General features: G+C 39.4%; 1 protein-coding gene across 4 annotated transcripts in view; it reads right to left on the bottom strand.

Annotated features, from left to right (window-relative positions):
• Window positions 1–1,858: 1,858 nt before the first annotated feature.
• LOC144628869 (intraflagellar transport protein 122 homolog) overlaps window positions 1,859–15,781 on the bottom strand; it is a 33,274-nt gene continuing 19,351 nt past the window's right edge. For all 4 annotated transcript variants that reach the window (XM_078486972.1, XM_078486970.1, XM_078486971.1 and 1 more), the window contains 27 exons: window positions 14,988–15,065; window positions 14,771–14,848; window positions 14,638–14,678; window positions 14,153–14,225; window positions 13,971–13,997; window positions 13,711–13,764; window positions 13,557–13,619; window positions 12,964–13,017; window positions 12,760–12,804; window positions 12,414–12,508; window positions 12,027–12,098; window positions 11,676–11,760; window positions 11,172–11,258; window positions 10,742–10,777; window positions 10,421–10,487; window positions 10,198–10,276; window positions 9,876–9,952; window positions 9,370–9,473; window positions 8,698–8,798; window positions 8,346–8,427; window positions 8,047–8,130; window positions 7,353–7,464; window positions 6,947–6,989; window positions 6,594–6,682; window positions 6,199–6,281; window positions 3,324–3,488; window positions 1,859–2,366 (listed from right to left, as the gene is read on the bottom strand). In XM_078486972.1, coding sequence (XP_078343098.1) covers window positions 2,283–2,366; window positions 3,324–3,488; window positions 6,199–6,281; window positions 6,594–6,682; window positions 6,947–6,989; window positions 7,353–7,464; window positions 8,047–8,130; window positions 8,346–8,427; window positions 8,698–8,798; window positions 9,370–9,473; window positions 9,876–9,952; window positions 10,198–10,276; window positions 10,421–10,487; window positions 10,742–10,777; window positions 11,172–11,258; window positions 11,676–11,760; window positions 12,027–12,098; window positions 12,414–12,508; window positions 12,760–12,804; window positions 12,964–13,017; window positions 13,557–13,619; window positions 13,711–13,764; window positions 13,971–13,997; window positions 14,153–14,225; window positions 14,638–14,678; window positions 14,771–14,848; window positions 14,988–15,065 — 2,058 coding nt within the window. In that variant the 3' untranslated portion in view covers window positions 1,859–2,282. The remainder of the gene's footprint in view (window positions 2,367–3,323; window positions 3,489–6,198; window positions 6,282–6,593; window positions 6,683–6,946; window positions 6,990–7,352; window positions 7,465–8,046; window positions 8,131–8,345; window positions 8,428–8,697; window positions 8,799–9,369; window positions 9,474–9,875; window positions 9,953–10,197; window positions 10,277–10,420; window positions 10,488–10,741; window positions 10,778–11,171; window positions 11,259–11,675; window positions 11,761–12,026; window positions 12,099–12,413; window positions 12,509–12,759; window positions 12,805–12,963; window positions 13,018–13,556; window positions 13,620–13,710; window positions 13,765–13,970; window positions 13,998–14,152; window positions 14,226–14,637; window positions 14,679–14,770; window positions 14,849–14,987; window positions 15,066–15,781) is intronic.

Here is a 15,781-nt window from a genome sequence, read left to right as displayed (position 1 = left end):
CGCCTTTAATTGGGTTTCTTTTGTTTCCGACATCCGTAATGGAATATTTATTGTTCCCACATCACGCGGAAACACAAGTTAAAATGAAATAATTTCATAAACTAATAGCAAATGACGAACTGACAAGCGAAAGCGATTTGCATAAAAAATTTTAGTTATGATACTTGTGCAGTCATGCAATGCCAAGGGCTTCAATATTTGGGCGCATATATTAAAACCAATTAACTGCTCTGCCCATTACATTACGTGTTCTATTTACTAGAATTTATTCAGTATCTTTAAAAAAAACTTAAATTTGCAAAGAATCTGCGTTTGCGAGCTAACCCCCGGTCATCTAGCTCGCATTGCTTGCCATTTTTTTTATCCATTATGTTTTTATTTTATATATATTTTTATATATTTTGATGTAAAAAGCCTAAAAACAAGCTCGTTTAATGCCATAAAATACCTATTTTACACTTCTTCCGCTTCATTTTTTAAATAACGTTTTATTTTACACTGAAAAATCCACGGAACTTTACTAAATATATGCGGAAACTAAGAAATGAAATCGCCGAATTACATAGTTCAATGCACTTTTCATCAATTTCCCTCAATCTAGCCAGCTAGACAAAGAGAAAGAGAACATGGAGAACTGATATTCGCTACTTAGAGGCGGGCTTGTTGTAGAGTCCAGCAGTTGTGAACGAGTTCCTTTTCCAACCAATGACATGCCTCCAAGCACAGGGGCGGAACCAAAGGCGCTAAAAAAATGAGGTGGGGTGGGGTGTGGGGGGTGGGGGAGGGGAGTTTAGATGGGGCTTTTCGTGCTTTAATACAAGAGGTGCCGGCCCTTGCCTACCGCGAAGTTAATTTTGAGGGGGCAATGGCGAGAACTGAATACCTCGTAGTGTAATTTTCACTGTCAGCTGGGTGGACCTTAGCCTGAATTTCAGACATCTCTCTCTGGTCGCTTTATACTCCCGAGAAGTAGGCGACCAGAGAGGATGTCTGAAATTCAGGCTAGGTGGACCTATGGAGTTTGCCATAAGGGCCCCAGATTCGAACCTCGTAATGTTCTTGTCCTCCTAACAACAAGACAAGCAAAACGAGGAGGGAAATACTTGAAATGGTCCTGTTGACCAAGAATTCTCCAAATCAGCAGGTCTTTGGCACGTGGTTGGATTGTCTCCTTATTGCGGCAGGTATCAAATTAGCAGGTCCCTGTCGGTCAAGGACTTTACTGGTGGTTTTGTTGTCAGTAATTAACAACCCGTGGCGAGATGGCGTGGTGTGCGCGGAGGGACTGGAGATTACAAACAAAAGCCTTCATTCTCCTGCACGCGAACCCAAAACAGTATCCGCCCGGTTTCGTGTTCACCCCTTGGGTGCCTCAGCTCAGGTTATCTGCAGTAGTAGCTTCGCAATGCTGCCGTATCGAGCGTTAGCTGGCCGAAGTTTACTGTGTCTCCATACTTAAATGAACACTTAACTTTAGAGAACGAACCGCCTTAAACTTCGTATTTCACCCCTAGCTGATGAAGCTGAGCTGAACGGCTTAGCAAAATATTTCCATGGCCGGTGTTGTCTCTCAAAGTCAAATGTATAGAAAGACAGGGGATATCGAGGGCCCAAATATTTGTACACGCACAAAGGATCTGACATCGGTAGTTGGCGCGGTAGCCTGCGAACGCAGACATATTAAAACGACAGCCGGAAATACGTCTGCGTTCGCACGCTATTGGCGCGGCTACGTTGTGGGCGAGTTGGCGTTGGTGCCCCTGGGTCCCGTATTCCCCGGTCCTTCCCTGTCTTCCCTTCTTTAGATACCCTATTGCCAGCTTTCAGTAACTGTGCCAAATTGAACACATTTGGCAAGTTTTTAAGATACCTTTAATTAAGCTTTCCGTGTTATAATTACATTTTACGTTTAACTGTTCTCTCCGAAATATTTACATTGCATGGATAGAGATGAACTGAAATATATACACAGAAGGAAAAGCTTTGTAAATTTTCGCGATTTTGAAGGGCGACATTTCTTCTAATAAATACCAATTCTCGCAATTAAAAAAATCCTCGCGAAAATTTCTTGTGTTAAGTGTGAAAAGGCTCGTGACTGGCCTTAGATGTCACTCGGCTAGTAAGAATTTTCGTAGATGCACACGAACAGTTTCCGAACCTTTTCTTCAAACGAAAACCAAACGCGAACACTATCGAAAATTCCGAAGTCGTCACGTCAGCATGGCGCCGCAATGAGCTAACGCCATGTTGCTTAGCAACCTCACAGATCAGGAAGTCACGTGCTAGAGATGATCAGCGGGTTTACGGCAGAAGGGACAGGAGTTTTTCTGTAACACCAGAAGTTCATAGTCATCTGTGTGGAATAACTGAAACAGAGAGAGAGAGAACATCAATGCAATGCAGGCGTATTTTACGCGTCGCGACGCATTTCGTCGGGCGGCGTCGTCTTGGTTCGTTCTCTGCAGGGGATTGGTGGGAAAACGCGTCCCTGGGGTAGGAGTGAGGCTTTTTCCTCGCTTCCAAACCTCTCCCGCCCTCATCCAACATGGCGGCGAGTTTTCGTCTCTGCTCTCGCGCCCCCACAAAAAACGCCTGTAGTGCAGGCTAATTTCGAAAGCCATTTATTCACCTTCAGACACTAGAAAACTTTTAAATCGATTAGGTAAATCGCATAGAACCGAGGGAATTACGATTCCCGCGAGCTTACTGGAATTTGCAGAAATTCCAGAATAAAAAAACAGAAAACACAATGATTGTTTCTACTGTGTCTAGACACAGGGCGCGCTTTGATAATCCTCGCAGACTTTGTAGAACATTTGCCAACCCTAACAACAGTTCTCTAGTTGGAGTCGAACTTCAGAAGAGTTCCAGGTCTTTAAGTCAAATTTGGAATCTTCGGTCGCCCTTTATTTTCCCTTGGACTAGCCGAATTTGACAATTTTGCCTTCTATCAATGGCTCCTGCCTCTCTGTTATAATATAATAGAGCGGTTTTCACTTGAGTGTCAAAAGTAATTTACGTTCCATTTGGTTTTGCATTACTACGCTTACTTACGCTTAGTGGTTGGTTCAAAAGTCACGCGAAAAAAAAAAAAATGTGGCTTGTTCTGCCTTTTTTTCTGCCTTCGTGTGGGGTAAAGCTGCTTCGAATTTGTTTGGTTTAGGAATTTCTGTGTCCTTTGTGAAAGGCCGGAGTTGTTAATTTACTTTTGGTTTTACGACACTCAAATGAAAACTGCTCTATGTAATCGTTAAATTGTTTAATATGTATGTAGCTGAACTTCCACTCCCAGGGGGAAAATAATATGTATAACATTCACTTACCCGGTTACAAGATGAACAAAGAGTGATGGAGACATCCGGGAGCAGGGATCGATAGTACTGGTATTTCAGAGGAGGAGGCCATTTCTTTACCATGACTTCGCGGCTGTTCATGGCCTGCAGTGTCGACCGACTTACGCGGACTGGAACAAAGTCAGTTCCACCTTGCTGCGTTAGATAAAAACAATTGCTTTTTAGTATTTTTATAATTCATTTCTCTGGCTAAGTCCTTCTTCGGTCAGTTAAATAGCCTGTGTAGTAGTCGTTCATTTACGGAAGAGTGCTTAAAGCGCGTAAAAGTCTGGCGGCGCGCGGCACAGCAAACCAAACATTGAGAGGGGGGGGGGGGGGGGAGGTGAAGGGTCATCCTTCACTACTACGTCACGCCACCCAAATTTTTATGCCCCTGTCGCGCCCCAGAAAAGGAAACGACCATTACACTGGCTTACAGACAACAGAGAGAATAAAGAAAACTTCAATCGTCTCTTTTTTTATGGATTTCAAGAAGCATAAAGACACATTTACATCACAGGAAACCTGACAATAATAATGGTTTAATTTTGTAGAACAGCACTAGACTAATGGCAGGAATCAATTAGGAAGTGAGGATGAATAACAACAGAGTGGATGGAAATGAATTACTATATGGCCTAATTTGAAAACGCCGGGGTATTTGCTGGGATTTCTTAAAAATTACAAAAAACAGGTTGTAGCATCATTGAATTGCTCTACAAAATTGCTTTCTATCGTTTCTATAGTTTTCTCGTCATTAATCGAAAGAACGCTTAACGTTTTTATTACAGCGGATTTGAGCAAATACAAAATAAAAGTACTTAATTTCACATTTACTATCCTCTGTGCCTATTTACATGGCAAAAAGAAAAAGCACAATTTCCGGCAAAGAAAACACCGCTCTGCTCATCAACTTTACAAGAATAGATTCATACAAAAAATTCAGCCATGAAAACTACGACTTTAATAAAAGACGATTTCGCAAATTACTGTTTAAGCCCGGCCTTTCCACCGTTCGATATTAAAGTGAATAAAAGAGTTATAATAAACTCGTTATTTACAAAAATAAAATTGATAACAAATCGAATTGATAAGATTTAAAAATAGAAAAAAGCATACTCGCTTTTGCAACACCAAACGAGATCTCGAAGCGTCATTTGCAAATTTTTAAATTGGGATAAAATAAAAAGAGCAATTATACAAGATCGTTCATTTTTTGGACAAAAGGAGCGCAAATTATGTTTTTCCTTGACAACGGTGGATAAAGCATAAGTTACAAAAATTAAACAGCTGGGGGAAAGAATAATTTACCGTAATTCAATTTTTTTTGGAGCAATCCTTTTCTTGTCTCGGAAACAAAACAAAACCTTTTAACGTTAAAAATGATATGGAAATTGCTAATTCTTTCTGTCTCTAAAGAAAATATAGACGGTACGTTTGAAGACTTTTTTGGTACAACATTTAAAAGAAATGCGTTGCAAAATAAAACACCATAGCTAAGCCGACAGTCTGCACCGAAGTAATTAAAATCGTTTTTTGTTTTGTTTTCGTTAACAGCAAAAAACAGTGTACCGCGTCCGCTGACTGTTGTTTGTGGTGTCAACGTAAGTTTAACGTTTGTGTTAAATTTGGGAATTTTCCATTTTTCTAGTGGACTTATTACAATTTCGAGGAAAGGTAAACAAAATTACACAAGGCCGCATTTGCCGTTTGCGGTAAAAATTGGTACATACTTTGTATCTCTATTACCATAAAGTTTCAGATAGTTTCAATGTGAGAAACTAAGAGATCGTCACAGTAGATCGTACTGCTTCGAAGTTCCTATTTTAACCTCTTTCATGTTTCGTTAATATTCGGCTCCGACGGAAACAAAACTGCTGGAAAGATCGCCTCAAAATTTTCAGTATTCCAAAATTTCTTGAGAGTCAATATGTCGGAAATATGACCTCTTATCTTCCACTCTCTGTAAATTGGCGGCTATTTTCTACTTATCGGTGGTGATTCTGGCCTGATCAAGTGTTTTCTTTCACAAGCAGAATACCATGAATATTTTCAGCGTTATTTTGTTGTTAAGAAACGAATATTCAAGACCTTGACCGTTAGATTTTTACCTCAGCTGAACAAACGAGGCAAGAAGATATGTTTATTTCGTATAATTTCATAATTAAAAATTTGCGAACGTTTACAAACGTTCGCAAATTTGAAGTGAAGTTCAAAGAAGTGATAAAAATAGCCAAGGATTAAAGTAAAATCACAAATCCACTTTTCTTGTTTCTTGACGCAAATCAAATGAAATAAAAAAATGAAATTAGGTCGCCAAGAGAACGTAAAGTCTAAGTTCGGTATACCTGACTAAACGAGAATTAGTAGAGCAACTTTTCGCTGTCTTTAGTAGTTCTCATCACTCGGGGCAATGCTCCCACTATCTATGACACAACTTAAGTCCTCTCCCGTGCGCACCGAACGGTTTGAGACTGGGTTCCTCGCTCGGCGAGCGTTCTCGAAGCTTCATGACTCTCTTGGAGGGTCCTAAAAGGGGGATCACACATAGTATGGGCTCCTGCCTACGTCGCGTTCTTTTTTCCCCGTGATAAGTGGGGGAAGGGCATGATCACAGGTTAGGGGGTATAAATCCCATTTTCCTAGCCCAAATTTTGTCTATCCCATTTTGCAGCCTATTGTTTTCTCAGTTTTTAAAATCCCAGTCCCAGTTCTATTGTTTATTTGTTTGTGACTCCCAGTCCCAGTGCACCAAATCTCATTTTCCCATTGAAAATGTGCCCAAGTCCCAATTCTCATTTTACCCCTTCAGGCCAGAATGGATGTACTTTTTCAGCTAACAGATGAGATATTTTTCGTAGCTCACCTCAAAACTCATCAGCTTAGCAGTGAAAGGATCCTCGTCCTCTTCTTCGGGGGGTTCGTCTGTCAACTGCAGGGACTGGAAGTCTGGTCAGCGGTCAAGGAATACCTCATGTACTTGGCACTAAAACGTACCCATATCTGATCCAGAATAGCAGGTATGCGTACAAGACCTACCGTAATTCACCATCCATTCGAAAACCTAGAGAACGACTTCGAAAGACCGTAGCGCTAACGTTTGAAAAATAGGCGCAGCACAAATGTTAGGCTCGATTTCCGCCGCCTTCTCGAGGAGCGCGGGCTCATTTTCCCGAAAAGCGGCTGGAAATCGAGCCTACACAAATGTACGTTTCTTTGAGAAACGCATTAAGAGAGTCATTGCTATGACATCAAGGATACTGCCCATGTCCCTCTCCTGCCAGTTAGAACGCTTCTTTTCTGGGCCTCTCGCTGGTTCCATCTCGATCAATTTTAATGCATCCTCGTCACTAGAAAATAACAACAGTCAGATAATTACAGTCAACTCTCTCTCCATGTGTAACGGACACCTCTATAGAGACACCTCTCGCGACACCTGGTGTTGGCCCCTTCCCTACCGTTTCTCATCATACTGTCTCTCCCTATAGACGACACCTCTCGAATACGGACAGTAAGAGCAGTCCCACGTGTCCTCTCAGTAAGAGGACTGTACAACATACACAATTACAGTATTGATAATAAAACTTTCGATACTCTCTCTTTCTCTCTCTTACCTGATACCATCTTCCAGGACAAACTCAACCAACGGAAGCACCTCTACACAAAAACAAAAAACAGCTTGGTAACAATTTGTATCACAGAAAGCAGGTGTTCTGATGACCATCGTAAAGGGAAACTCAATGAAATCATAGCGGCAAACAGCAGAAAGAACCAATCAAAACCTGAAACAAAAACCCAACCGAGGAAAACATTCTCTAAGGTACTTTGGACGACACCTTTGGACTTAACAGCGCCCAAGTGTTTAAGAGAAAGTTCGACGAAATTTCTCAAAATTCTATTTATACAGGACCCCTAAAGCTTTCATCGTGTTTAAATAAAGGTATTGTACAGTTTGTGTTGTGTTATTGTGCCAGTGAGTTGAAAGAAGAAGGGCCTGTCACTGCTCTGATCAGAACTCACCGAAGGAAGAGAATGAATAGACAAACGGCTGTCTACAGTTGATACACTGGTTGCCTTTGTTGTTCAAGAGAGGATTTGTAGTGGAACATCGATAGCAGAGTGGAAGCAGATCCTACAAAGTGAAAATAATCGTTTTGTCAACCCACTGAAGTCCATAGATAATAGATTAATTTTGTAGAACAGTACTCGTCAAATGCAAAGGGGGGCGGGGGGGGGGGGAAAAAACCCATTAGGAAGTGAGGATAACTAACGATGGCGAAGATGGAAATGGTTATGGACAAATTAAACTTGAAATCGCGAGGCGTGCGCGTAGTGAGGTAACCCATCAAATTTTGTTTTTTTAAAAGGATAAAAAAAAAAAAAAAAAAAAAGAGAGAGGAAGGGATGAGGATGGAAATGGACAGTGCAACACGGACAAAGCATCCTGATGCACAAATACATCATAAACTCAATTTTCATTCTCACATAAAACAATTGTTGACGAGTTCATAAGCAAGCCTAGAATGGACTTTTCAAATCTTCCTCGCCAATGGAAGCTGAAAATAGGATTCTAAAGGAGAGTGGGGCTTAAAAGGACTCTTTCACGATATGTTGTTAAATGCTACTGGTTTGGCAGACTCTTGGCAGTTTCCTGTTGCTTTTGTTTCACGAAGTAGAAAAACAAATTACGCTTGTAACTCGCTTGTCAACTTACCTCACTATCGTGGAAAGGTTTAGATCGAATAGTGACACTTCCCAAGTCAATGGATTCTTGGAAACGTGGAGGAATCTTTAACGCCTTTGTGAAAAGAAAATATAAAGGAAACAACCACCTAAGATCCCTTTATAAACTATTTTTCCAGGAGTAATTCTTATTGTGTTTCGGTGGTTTCTTTATCGAAATTTACTCAGTATTTCTGAACACAAATACTCATTTCTGGGAACGACTGGAAGTTTGCTTGTGTAATAGTTTGCAGTACCTTTAAGATTTTAATGACAAATCTCAGTGCATACCTGTAACTTGTCGTAAGCAGTGCGCGCCATCTTGTACGCTCCCAGATTCTTGCTTTGCTTGGCTAGTGCAAATAACGTAGAACTTAAAAGAGTTAAGGATAAACTACTATTCAAAAAAAAACATTGAAAAATTCATTGCAAGTAAAAATAACACTCTAAATTTTTTATCCTTCCTTCTTTCTTTCAAAAGTATCCAGAAGATGTTTAGTCTCCTATGCAACCCTTATTTGGATCGTCACGCGATGCTACTCTCCTTAAATGGAGAGAAGCGTTGCGTGACTATCCAAGTAGTTGCTGCGAAGGAGCCTGGGACAGATTGGATTGTAGACATTTGAAAACAAGTCAAGGATACACTCTGGACACTCCAGGTGGAATCTCTTTCACCAGCATGTGCAGCAGGTAGCGAGCGATGTTAAATAGCGTCTCTGGCAGGTGAGATGTAAACGGTTCATCCTGTAAAAGGACAACAATGCAGGGTTATAAGTGACTCTGAAACTTCTCACACGACACACTCAACTCTCCAAATTCCTTCTCGCCCTCTTCCTCCTTTCTCCCTCTGAGCTAGTTTTTCTTGTCACCCCCAGGCCGCCACTGCCTGCAACAGCGGTGAACTACACCCAAGGGGGTAAAAGGGGGGGGGGGGGGTGTGAAAAAAAAAAAAAAAAAAAAAAAAAAAAAAAAAAATTTTTTTATTTTATCCAAGAAGGGGGGAAAAAAAAAAAAATTTAAGGGGGGGAAAAAGGGGTACATGAAGAGACACCTCTTTTTGCAGAGTGGTGGGTCCTGTCTGAGTACAACAGTATTCACCATCCTCTCCCCAACATATTGTTTTCAAATTTCCCGAATTTAAGCTGGTACCTCTTTATACAACTGGGTGGAGAGAGAGGCACTGTGAGAAATAGATGACTTACCCAATAACACAACACAAAACAATGGCCTGACTTGTACCCTCAATCAATATTTCATGAGTCCGATACACTAGCCGTTAGGCCACTGCATTTCCTATACAACATTAAGGACGTACCGTGTATCTCTGTATGGAGTGATACAAATGGTAAATTTCTGCTTTCTCCTGGTACTCGTGGAATTTGTCCAACATTTCATAATCAGGCTCACCCTGGGCATTCTCTGTGAAAGAAAATATTTTTATCAATCTATGAGAATAGAGCTTTCCGAATGAAATTCCAATAAAATAACAGTGATCTACCAAAGACCTTACCCTCTAAAAGAAACTATTTTAAAAGTGTTTTATAGCAGGAGCCCATTACCCTGTTTATAGTTTGTTTCCCTATCTGCCTATCAAAACGGTTTTAACCAATCATAGCGACAACGCCCTCTTCTCTGCCAATCAGGTACGTGCAAAATCAAAATCAAGTGTGATATGGCTCACGTGACTTTTTCCGCGCTTTCCACAGGTTACCGTTTTCCCCACTTTCCACCAGTTACACATTTTCATGCGCTTTCCACCGGTTACATGTATTTGCTTTGCTCTGATTGGCTTGTTATTTGGTTTAAGATATTTTTAGGTACCTGAAGTAGCTCCTCCGCTGACCAGGTCCAAACATTGAACAGAGAGCTTCCAAAAGTAATATCCAGCATCGTGAAACCTATGAACGGTAAAGAAATACATGTCACGCAACATAAAAACGCGTACCAACCAGATTACAGCAACATATTGCCATGTACTGTAAGGCAACACAAAATAGCAAAAGCTGCCAGTGCAGAGGCAAGTCACGCACGATCATGTGACATCACTGTTAAGAGACAAAGGAGTAGCCTGTGATCTGTCAGTCAGGGATATGTCACGCGCTTTGATGTAAAAGAACATTAAACTTTGTCACGCAACACTTACCTGTGTTCTACCACAGCATTGTGACACAGCTGTTCCAGTACTTTAACAGCTTGGTCTCTTCGTCCCGCTTTGTGAAAAGCTGAAAATTACAAAAACAGAAGGAGAAATGGTCAAACAGCAATTTGTTACTCAGTCAGTCACAGTAAGCCCTTTTAAATAAGAGCATTAGAAATTATAAGTGCTTGTTGCAAGGTAAGGATCTAAGGTAGAAAGACCTTCTCACCTTCCTGAGCTTCATCAAATCGATCATTTTCAGCCAGCCAGTTGGCATAGGGTACAAATACTTCATCCTGTAAAAAAAAAAGAAATGCAAAACTGAGTTACCGTACACCACAGTTGACAAAGTTAACATGAATGGTTCACGGCAACAGCATGGTTAAATAAGCAATAGCTATTTTTAATGAACTGTTACGAATTAAGATGTTTCAAACATAGGTTAGCTAAAAAAGCCTGTTTCAACAGGTTTTGCAAGTGGAAGCAAAGCAAATCACTCTTCTGAAGAAATTACGAAACGTTCTTAACTAAAATAATCAAAGAAGCCTACCTTGAACTCAGGATGTTTTTCAGCAAGTTCAAATGCCTGAAAATAGATACGTCAACAGATTAGATACCACAAATAATCAGCTGACTTGTTAAACCTATTATATGTAAAACAAGTAATTATTATTTCTTTACAGACACACACTGTTAGGCCATGGTTAGGCGTACAAGGGCAGGACTTGAAAAAAGCGACATCTGGTCATCCGAGACAAGTAGATTTCCATTCTCACATGCCTGATGAGCAAGGCCCCAGGCAAGTCGTCTGCCAACTTAATTGTAGAACGGTGAACTAAGACAATAATGCAACTGCCCCCAGGCGAGCAAAAATTAAAAGCTGTTTCCTTTTTTAGAAGAATGAGATATAACATTGAAACCTATGAAAACTGTTATGCATTGACTGTTGTCACCAGACACTTAGCTATATGACGTCATACCTCGTCCCAGTGTTTGGTTTCCACGTGAAGTTCCAACAATGCTTTGATATCACCTATCTTGATGTACATTTCTGTGGCGTAGCCATGCTAAAATAACAAAAAAATGTCAACTTTGGGACATTAGCTCAGTTACCAAAAAATAATTTACAGCCAAAAAAGTGAAGTTTGGTGAAGATAAGAAAGCACTTGGAGGAAAAAAAGTCTTGCATCACTTAATAGTAATTATAAAACGGTTGCGTGCATTAAGGGCTGTTGTTCTTAGGCAGAAACAATTTGTTGTTGAAGTTATCCTCTGCTTACTTTACCTTTTTCTTTTCTGGAGATTGGTGTCGCTCACTCAGTCACTAGCTAAGGTGTTGGCCACATGGATGGCAAAACCACTGTTTTATGAACTCCCCCCACTTGCCTCCCTTCCCACCACAAATCCCTGTCTCTCCGATTATAATTCCCTCAAGTTGTTTAGGACGCTGTGAACCATATCCATGGTCTTTACTTCTGAATTACCTGATCCAGTTGTTTAAAATAGTGAGCACACTGTTTTAGTCCTTCTGTGTCAGCCTTGTTCAGGTTCCGTCCAACTTCCAGCAACCTAAAAAACACAAAACATTAAAAGCAATTAGTATACCCATTGATCAACACCGATAATGATATCCATTGATTCAAACAAGATACTAAGAAACTCGCAGTCCTAGCACAATCTTTTCTGTGCCTGCCCCTATGTACATTTTTCTACAAGTTTTGATGGACATTAAAAACAATCGAGGAAAACTATTCAGTCACTTGATTACACTTCTCCTAAGGTGTGAAGCTGCTTTTCAATCTACAAAATGACATAAGATAGAGAGTGATACTCACTTTTCTACCCAGCCATGTTGTCCAATTATTTCAATTGCTTTCAGATTTTCACCAGCAGCAAGGAACATGTCCCTGAAAATAAAACAAAAACAAAAATACCCAAGGTTTTCCAGATTAAATTTAATAAGGCAAAGATTTCTACGAAGAGTCCAGCAGCTCTTTGCAGCAAAATGATAAAATAAAGTATGGTAAGTACAACTTGTCACTCCTTGTGAAGAGGTACATGACCATCTTGGCATGCTTGTCAATTTCACAGTATTCAAATCCCCCTGCCCCCTACCACCCCCTCGGTAACACCCCCATCCCTATCCCCTTCTCTGTCCTACCCCCGTCCCTGCTCCCATCCCATGCCCCTGCCTTTAGTTTGCCTTATTTTGCTTTACTTACACTGCAGCTTTGGGGTCATTTGTTGTTTCACACCACTCAGCTTGTTTCTTGATCAGTTGCTTTACATTCTTAGGATCACTGCCTCCAATGAAATCCTTGTTTCAAATACAAAATTGAACAAACAAAAAGTAAAAACAAGGGATCATACACTTATTTTGTGTCACTTATTTTGTGTCATGTTATTGCTGTTGCTTTGAAAATACTTTGTAAATCTCTGATTGTTTTGGTCTGAGTTTCTTGTGAATACAATCAACTCATTAGTCTTCACAAGTGACATGACAGAATTGTAAACAATGAGACCAATAATTTTGCTGTTACAATCTCAACATAGATTTAATTGTATTACCTTTGCATATTCAAACTGTCTGAGGTCTGTGAACATCTCCATGGCCTGCAAAGTATAAAGAATAAAATAATTAACAAAAAAGTAAAAAAAATAATGGACAAAATTTGACCCTCTTTCCATCACGCCCATAGGAAAGTTCACAGTCTCTTCTGAATATTGGCTCTTCTGGTTTTCCAAAAGGCAGCTTAGCACAGCAAACCACACCTTTTCATCATTTCCGGTTTTCTTGTACAGCTTCCCAGCTTCATGAAATTTGCCCTTAAATGGAAAAAGATTTTAAACATTTAGTACAAACTTCCAAATGCTTAAAACCCTGGACTGTCCATCTTTGTGTGCTGAGCATTACATTCTTAGAAATGATTATCAGCTAGCATCATATGACTATTTTTTGTCTGCAAGGTAAACAAAGGACTACCGGTATGTCACTTTAGATCTTAGCACACCTTGCAGACCTATGATGCTAGCCACTTATTACACATTATGAGGCATTCGGATGGTCACATGCCATGTAAATAACCAATCAACTGTTCTGCTAGAACAGCCTGTTCATCTATTTTATTCCATAACATCTGCAAGTTATGTGACACAAGCAATGTGACATGAATTATGTTACACTTATAACTCAGCAAATGCTACAAGGGCATCATATAAAACAGTTACAAGCACATCTCATGTCTTAAATTATGCCACTGTCTGTTTCACTATATAACGTTTGAGTTATGAATGATTAAAAGTGAGATGACACTTGAAACACAGTTTGCAAGTTATAAAATCTATTAAATAACAAAACAGCCAACCTGATAAGCATACACATCTGCTAGGAATGCCTGCTCATCTGTTTCACCTTTCTTTTTACGTTCCTGCAAAACAAATCTGACATTGCAACAATGATCTCTAACTTGGGCCTCAGAATCTGACATTAAATTTGGAAGATCAATGACAGGCACTAACCTCAATGTTGTGGATTAACTCCAAATATCGCAAGTCCCGCACTCTGATAAAGGCCTAGAGAGAACAGAATTTAAAAATAATCACAAGGATACTACAGTAACAAACCTTCCCACCAAGAGACATCTTTTCATGACCAGAATATCACTTTTTTCCTTAACCTGTTGCAAATTCTGAAATCGCACTCTGAGTAACTATATTGCTAATGAATTTTGAAATAAATGTGTTTGCACAAAAATTTTCCATTTCAGAATATGTTTTACCTTTTTGGCTGTGTCAAAATCCAGGCCCTACAAGACAAACAAAAGTGCTAAATGTTAAAATATCATGCTAAATATTATAAAGCAACATCTGATAAAAAGAAGCAAAAAGTTACTATACTGCACAAATACAGGTTATAGTACAGTATATAAATAATACAGAATTCTGTTACAAAATTCGTCACCTCTAATGCGTCCATTGCCAGCGCTCTCCAGTCTCCTTCAGTCACACCAAGACAGGCTACTTTGTATGCATCTCTTTAAATTAAAAAAAAAATAAATGCTTGAAAACAGCTTTTTCATCAATTTACTTTACTATAAACAATACCCGTTACTCATGTGGTTTTGAAGATTTTCTCTAATACATTAAACACGAGAGGCAGTGTTTCATCGGAATATCCAAACACCGAGACGAGAGTTGAAAATAGGACACGCAGCAGAGTATTTTTGACGAAATTCGAGGTGTTTGGATAGCAGATGAAACACTGTCTCGGGTGTTTGATATATCTTCTCGATCGTAACAAAAACTACGGAGTAAACAAACAGAGAAATAAAGTTGTTAAAGTCTAGGCTAATTAAGACCAGGTATCCAAACTACCATCACAGTTATGATTTTCTTTGTTTTAACTTGATGAATGATTAATACGTTTGAGAATTTGATATTATATACCTGTAGAGCTTCTTTTCCAGATACTGATACATTGGAGCTGACTGAAAAATAAGATAGAAATCATGTCAGTTCTACATGATCAAAAATCATGACTCAAAAAAATGTCCTTCATCCACTTGACACAACACCTCACCTGTGGTACTTCCACTGCAGACATGGTGTACACATGAAGACAGAAGATCTTGGATCCAGTAAAACCAACAACAAAACCCTAGTGATCAAAATTCTGTGCGTTAATAACTATTACATGTACTGCTACAAGTTAATGGCCTTCAACTGTTCTCAATCAGACTTAATCCTTATCTGTAAGTTACTGTACAGAGCAATATTTACAACCTTTTTTTACAAACCTGTAGTTTTTGTTGATGCACAGGAAAGCTACTGGCTTTGATGTTTAACATACCACCACCAGAAAAACACAGCATGTCCTGAGAAGAACAGAGAATCAAAGTTTAACTAAGGGACATACATTAACCTAAGCTAGCTTTCACGTCACATGGTCTAACATTGTTCTTAACTGGTAACGATAATTTCCAAGTCTTCTGATTCCTCAGATCAACACTCAGATGACTCTGGTTTTCATAACATGACTGACTAGAAGTATTGCTACTCCTGGTGGGATCTGCTAGTTCATCGTAGATACTCTCGCCACATTATGTTAGGCTGCCCATCAACTTGAAAATACCCTATCAATATATATGTTGTGGTTTAATTTTCATCTTGGTTCATTTTTTTCAAACCAGTTCAATATTTTTGAACCAGTTTATTTTTTTCAGGTCTTAGCTCTCGTTGACAGGATTTCGGTAAATTTCCATTAGGCATCCACTTTGTTATTATGGCTAATATTTGTGGTGATGCTTCTGTTCCAAGACGGAGGCTCTAACAAGTACTATTAGGTTTTTACGGGTAATTATTATTGTTTTACATTTTATTTTTAACTTCATGATTTACTCTTGGACTTGAGTAACAATGAAAACAGAAAGTCACTGCACATTAATCTAAAAGTAGTTAAGTTATTGTCACGTTGTGTTCATAATAAACAAGCTGTAAGACTTAATTTGAATTGAGTCCTTTTTTTCGTTGTCATTATTTAATTTTCACCAGTGCTGTACAAGCAGTGTCTGACATTTGCAGAAATTAGAAT

Source organism: Oculina patagonica, chromosome 10 (assembly GCF_052425735.1).
Source record: "Oculina patagonica isolate OP01 chromosome 10, crgOcupat, whole genome shotgun sequence".
NCBI classification, from domain to species: Eukaryota; Metazoa; Cnidaria; class Anthozoa; order Scleractinia; family Oculinidae; genus Oculina; species Oculina patagonica.
The sequence above is the reverse complement of the archived record's forward strand: the minus strand, read 5'-3'. Positions and strand labels throughout refer to the sequence as shown.